Here is a 6,516-nt window from a genome sequence, read left to right on the forward strand (position 1 = left end):
TTAAAAGCACCAGGTGCATGTATCATGTATGAGTAGACTAATACCTGCAAATTACAATATTAATCAAAATGGAAAACGGACTTCTAAAATAAATGAAAATGGCGATCATGTCAAGATCGATAAAACCTAAACAAAAACACTAACGGACTGTTTGATACGAGGGTAACAGTAAAATAGGTAGAAATATTAGGAAAGAGAAAAATAAGATGAATGAAAATAAATGAAAGACAAAATAAATTTTAGAAATATTTGATTTGGGAGAAATTAAAAATAAAGAATAGAGAAATAAAAAGGATAAAGAAAAATAATTTGTTAATAATTTTTTGTTCAAAAAGTGGATTGTTATTTCTGAAGATCAATTTTTTTAAAATAAATTATTATACATTTATGACAAATTTAAAACATTAGTAATGCCTAGTCATAAATGTGCAACTTTTCACGGTTATCAAACTAACATAAGTAAAACTGCTAAAAATGTGCAACACACACCCTTTCTTTGGGGATTATTTATTATTATCATAGAAAATAATTTAAGATTTAGTAGAAACAATAAAATTTAAAATAGAATTATTTACTATGATAGAAAAATCATAATTAACATAATTATAAAAAGATGTATTAATGTTAATTAAATTTAAATTAGAATAAAGATATATTTATGTTATTTATTAATTTGAATTAAAAATTATAATTATTTATTAGTTAGAATATTTTAATCATAATGAGTTACTATAATTAGAATAATTACTTTAATTTGAATAAAAATGTATATTGATGTTATTATTTTATTTTAATTATAATATATAATTATATTATTAATTTAGTGGGAATTATTATGGTGTTGCCACTTGACATTTGCCAATGTGACAAAGTCTTATTTTATATAATAGTAATAATAAATTTGTAAAATAAAAATTAATCAAAAAAATTATGAATTAATATCTAATTAATAAATAATTTATTGACATGAATCTATTAATTAATTAATTAACATGAATTTACTATATAAATGTTAATTGATTGAAAAATTAGACAATTTGTCATCCAAAAACTAAAATGAATGTATTATACTAACTAATTATTGAACTAAGAGCAATGATTTTAATAAAGGATTTTTGAAAAAAAAAATATTAATCCACGTAAAGCATTTTATATTCAACCTTATAGAGAGAATCAAATTATACTTTTAATTTAAGCCTTAAGAACCGGAGAGAAATATTATTTTTTATGATATATTATAAAATATAAAATGATTAATAATATGTCCTTACTCCATAAAAGCTTTTTGAAATATGGTAGATAAAAAAATGTGCATAAACCCACAAACATGGAAAGTGGAAACCCATGCAAAAAAGCGTTCATTAAAATCCGCAACCAAACTTTCTCAGCCAATTAATCACATACATCTAAACTCGAGCTACTACTATAAAGCTTGATCTGTTGTGTATCCAAGCTTCTCCACTTATTACCCAAAAGCTTCTGCACAGTATCATGAGTCCCGCATGGCTATTATTGTTGACCCAAAGTCTTCTGGTGGCGGTGACTACTTCGGAGGCCAAGAACAATGTCCCAGCCGTGATTGTTTTCGGAGACTCCTCGGTGGATTCTGGGAACAACAACGTCATAGCCACTGTTTTGAAGAGCAATTTCAAGCCTTATGGTCGTGACTTCGAAGGTGGTCGTCCCACGGGACGGTTCTGCAATGGTCGTGTCCCTCCAGATTTCATTGCTGAGGCTTTTGGCATTAAACGTACGGTTCCTGCATACTTGGATCCTGCTTATACCATTCAGGATTTCGCCACTGGGGTTTGCTTTGCCTCTGCTGGAACTGGATATGATAATGCTACTTCTGCTGTACTAGTAAGTGTAGCTTCTTAGTTGGTTACTTTTTCATCTTGCCTTTGACCCTTGACTGTTTTTCTATCATCGCCAAATAGAGTAATCTTATAACGTTTCAGGACCTGTGGGGGATTTATAAATAATCACTTCTTTTTTTTTCCAAATGTTGCAGGAAATTGTAAAAGTTATTTGATTTTTTTTCCCAAAATAATCAACAAGTCATTAATTTTGAGTAATACTGAATTCGATACTTAAAGTAAAGTCTAATGTAACAGTCGTTTTGTCAAAAACAACATCCTTGTTACGTCTATGTTCATGCTTAAGAAAGTGTGTTTTTTTTTTTTTTCAGTTGAATGGAGTTTCTACGGATATACAAACAACCACTTAATTGTTTATTAGAATGTGTCAGTAAACTTTGTTGTACATCTTGTTTTTCACCGTTTAAACTTCTCTCTACCCAGATACTTACATTTAGTATTTGACTGTTTTAAACAGGGTTGTGTTTTATAAATTAGGAGTTGTTAGGAGGAATCTCAAAGTGAATATACATCTACCTTAATATTTTTGTCGTTTTTGTGCCGGAGAAACAGACACGGCTGGAGACAATCCAATATGTATTTTTCTTATTTTCTGTAAAGTAATTGACACATGTGTTGTTTCATCTTACACAGAATGTGATACCACTGTGGAAGGAGATAGAGTATTACAAGGAGTATCAAGCCAAATTAAGAACCCATCTTGGTGTAGAAAAAGCCAATAAGATCATAAGCGAAGCCTTGTACTTGATGAGTTTAGGAACCAACGATTTCCTCGAAAACTATTACGTGTTCCCAACGCGAAGACTCCACTTCACCGTGTCACAATATCAGGATTTTCTACTGCGTATTGCGGAGAATTTCGTTAGGGAATTGTACGCACTTGGAGTTAGGAAATTGTCCATAACTGGTCTTGTTCCCGTAGGATGTCTCCCCTTAGAGAGGGCCACGAACATCTTAGGCGACCACGGTTGCAATCAGGAATACAACGACGTGGCTTTGAGCTTCAATAGGAAGTTGGAGAATGTGATCACGAAGCTTAATAGGGAGCTTCCACGGTTGAAAGCGTTGTCGGCAAATGCATATTCCATCGTCAATGATATCATCACAAAACCTTCCACATATGGTACATACGCTATCTAATTTTCTTGTTCTTTTAACTTCTATGCATGATGATATTATGATGCTTTGTGCTGCTCATTTCTTTAATTTCTTCCTCTTGGTGTGCCTATTTCCTATACTATTTTCGTTTTGCCATCAATTTTTAGAACTTACAACTTTTTTTTAGAGTAGAAAAAGTTGAAACCAAGACTTCTACAAAAATATTCCACAAAATAACTGAAAGGATAGACATCGAATAAGATCCTTGTGTCTTCATATAAGTAAAAATAATCTATTTATCACATGAAGAATTTGTGTTCAATGAATTATATGTAAAATATTTTAACCTAACGATAATTACGTATTACAAATAAGATTAATCTTTAATCCAATAAATAAGTTAAAAAACATTGGTGCTTTCATAAAAAAAAATCTCACAATGGTTGAAACTAATAGGTGAAATATGATCAATAAAAATAATACTAGTAGGTCAAATACCACGACCAAAGACAAGAAAACAGAAATCCGTAGAAAATTGATAATATCTTATTTAAATTACCCGTCTCATTTTTTATCTTTATAATTAAAAATGGCATCTAATTCATAACTTTTTTTTATATTAAAAAAACACTTTTTTTTTTTTCCTTTTATTGTGTAGTAGCTTCCTTTTTTAAGAAATGTGTAGTAGCTTTTAAATTAATGAAATTTACGCATCATACATGTGATGTGCTTTAACTTCCGTATCTACCTGTGCGAATAACATAAAGCACTGCAGTTAATTGCATAATTAATGCATGTACCAAACAAGGGGTACGGTGACGTTCTCCTTATTGAGACAATGCATGTCAAAACGGTATGCATGTTTGCAGCAGATGTTCCCCTTCTTCAAACTCCATTTTGACTCTTCAAACAAAAAAATATAAAAAATAAATAAAAATTCCCACTATATCTCATAAGCATTTGGTCGAGTTCAAATTTTATTGTTGTTGATGTGAGAACACTTAACTTTATTAGTGGATAACACTGTAAATATTTTTAAAAGCATTCTTAAAATCTTGAGAACTGATCATGATGAGCTCTAGGAGTACTCATCTAATTATCTAAAGTTTTATTAAAAGAAAACATAACATTTAATTCTAAATCTTTAATTTTTTATGGCCGCCGAAGCTCATCCAGTACATATTTCGTGCTTTAACTGGTGGAAGTTCATAAGAGTGACCAGTAATGGACCTCGTGTGTAATACACAACTTTTAGGTTTGCTTTTACTTCTCATCATTAATACTAATTTATGGAGGCAGAAAAGCTCCAATACACAAGGACAGTGTGTCAGTGAGGCATATCAACCAACCAGAGTGGCGAATTCCGCAGGTTTAATTTTGTACCCAGAGTTCACACAACATTTATTAACAGAGTTACTATACATGCATATTTTTTTTCAAGAGAACATAGATATGCACTAACAATATGTAAAATGTTGTTCCTCTTTCAATTTATATAAATTTCGTGATTTAATTCAATTTGAAATTGCTACCACAAAAACTGCATGAAATCTTGACCTTGATGTGGATATTATTAATTTCAGGATTTGAGGTTGTAGAGAAGGCGTGTTGTTCGACAGGAACATTTGAGATGAGCTACTTGTGCAGTGACAAGAATCCACTTACATGCACAGACGCCGAAAAGTACGTGTTTTGGGATGCATTTCATCCTACGGAGAAGACAAATCGCATTGTCTCAAGTTATTTGATTCCAAAGCTTCTAGAAACCTTTAGATGATGATTATCCATTATTTTCCATTTGAAAAATCACATAGTCTTGCCTAGGGCGACATGAAAAAAAAATACATTTAGCGAGATTTAATGTCGGGTTGCCATGCTTGATATGGATACTTTTTTTGTGTGTTCAATTGTTATAACAAATAAATTTACACCTGAAATCATGTAGTCATGTACACCCACATTTGACCTTTTGTACCTTCCCATGCTATACTGTGCTTGGGTTTTTTCTTCCATTGATTCTTGTTTAGCTTTGCCAACTATTGTCTATTGATGTTTGGCTTTTTTTTATATGTGGATAATTAGTGGGTAGTAATTAAGAAAAGTTTTGAAGGAACTTTAATTTACTAAGAAAATACTAAGTTTTATAATTTTAGTATTATTATTTAATAAATGTAATTTGTGAGTTGATTTTATTTATATAATGTTGAATAATTTACCTTTTTATCTAGCATTAAGTTAAAAACAAATTTTATGAGAATGTACGTATTCAGCATAACTTTTGATGATATAAGTATTTTTTTGTTTTTTCTAGGCAAATTACTAAATTAGTTATATTACGAGAGTGGAAGGGGGTATTACAATCTTAATATAAAAGAAGAGAACCATAGGAACCTGCATAAAAAACAACATAAATCAAATTTGTGGTTAACCTAAGAAATTAACCAGAAAAGGGAAATTAAATTAACCGGTGTGAGCCTAACACATAGAATACTAATGAACGAAAAAATAAATAAATATCTGGCCAATTTACCAAACAACCATGACCATGATCTGACCTATATTAGTCTCAAAAGCGTAAAAAAGTGGATCGCAATCAAAGACAAAGAGATCAACTAACTGCATGCCAAAGCATTTGTCCAGCTTGTTTTGCAACCCAATCAAGGAAAAAAAAATGGTCACATGCACCCAATATTGTAACCCTAACACTTGACCTTGAGAATACCAAACTTCATATATGAAACAAGGTACGTGTATGTTAGCAATTTAGCATGATGAGATTGATGTGTATTGTGTAGTACTTTATTATGAAAGGCAAAAACAAAACACAAGATCAATCCTGCTAGACAATCGTCACATTCCTTTTTGAGTAAATTACTTCTAGTCAGGATTTGATTCCAAATGATTTGCCAAGAGAAAGCTTATAATTAAGACTCAAGAAGGGGCATAGCATTTCTAAGACTTTCTAAATATGGTAAACTCAGAATTAGAAAAAAAAAAAAAAAAAAAAAAAGCTGAACAAGTATGAAAACCCATTTCGCAACCACATATATGTGCATACATTTAGATGGAAATTTCCCACAGATTTCCAAGATCACACCCACATTTCATATCATACTTATCCCTGGCTATAGGACCACATACCTCAATATGTAAAGCAATTCAGACATCGAGATTTCCTCCTATAAAAGATGGAGCCTGCCTCTTCCAATTAAGCAACCAAACTCAATATTCAACAAACCACGTACCTCTCATTACCTTGCATCTAAAATCAGAAATACGATGCAATCTAGGGAAAAGATCTTCAAAGTAAGCATTTCCGATCCCAATCAAATATCATCTTAGAATCTAACATAGGTACCGCAACCATTCCTTTTCAAGCAAGAGGAAAACTAATTACCAAATAAATTAAATTTCATAACTGTTCAGCTTGCATACATACATACATACATATATCCCACCATCAAATGGACAGGCTACTGATCAACACAAAATTATAAGACACAATGTACCACCAGAAAAGAGACGTTTACTATTCCAAAAC

General features: G+C 31.1%; 1 protein-coding gene across 1 annotated transcript; it reads left to right on the forward strand.

Annotated features, from left to right (window-relative positions):
• Positions 1-1,459: 1,459 nt before the first annotated feature.
• Positions 1,460-5,088, forward strand: LOC100809260 (GDSL esterase/lipase At2g42990-like). Its single transcript, NM_001252935.3, has 3 exons — positions 1,460-1,860; positions 2,511-3,000; positions 4,559-5,088. The coding sequence occupies exons 1-3, from the start codon at positions 1,492-1,494 to the stop codon at positions 4,750-4,752; spliced, it is 1,053 nt and encodes a 350-aa protein (NP_001239864.1). The 5' UTR covers positions 1,460-1,491; the 3' UTR covers positions 4,753-5,088.
• The last annotated feature ends 1,428 nt before the right edge of the window (positions 5,089-6,516 follow it).

This window comes from Glycine max, chromosome 2, assembly GCF_000004515.6.
Source record: "Glycine max cultivar Williams 82 chromosome 2, Glycine_max_v4.0, whole genome shotgun sequence".
Classification (NCBI taxonomy): domain Eukaryota; kingdom Viridiplantae; phylum Streptophyta; class Magnoliopsida; order Fabales; family Fabaceae; genus Glycine; species Glycine max.

Bases quoted from the DNA above. Each gene is read 5' to 3' on its own strand.
- LOC100809260 (NM_001252935.3), top strand. From the start codon at position 1,492: ATGAGTCCCGCATGGCTATTATTGTTGACCCAAAGTCTTCTGGTGGCG. The intron at 1,861-2,510 runs GTAAGTGTAGCT...CATCTTACACAG, and splicing joins ATGCTACTTCTGCTGTACTA to AATGTGATACCACTGTGGAA. The intron at 3,001-4,558 runs GTACATACGCTA...TATTAATTTCAG, and splicing joins CACAAAACCTTCCACATATG to GATTTGAGGTTGTAGAGAAG.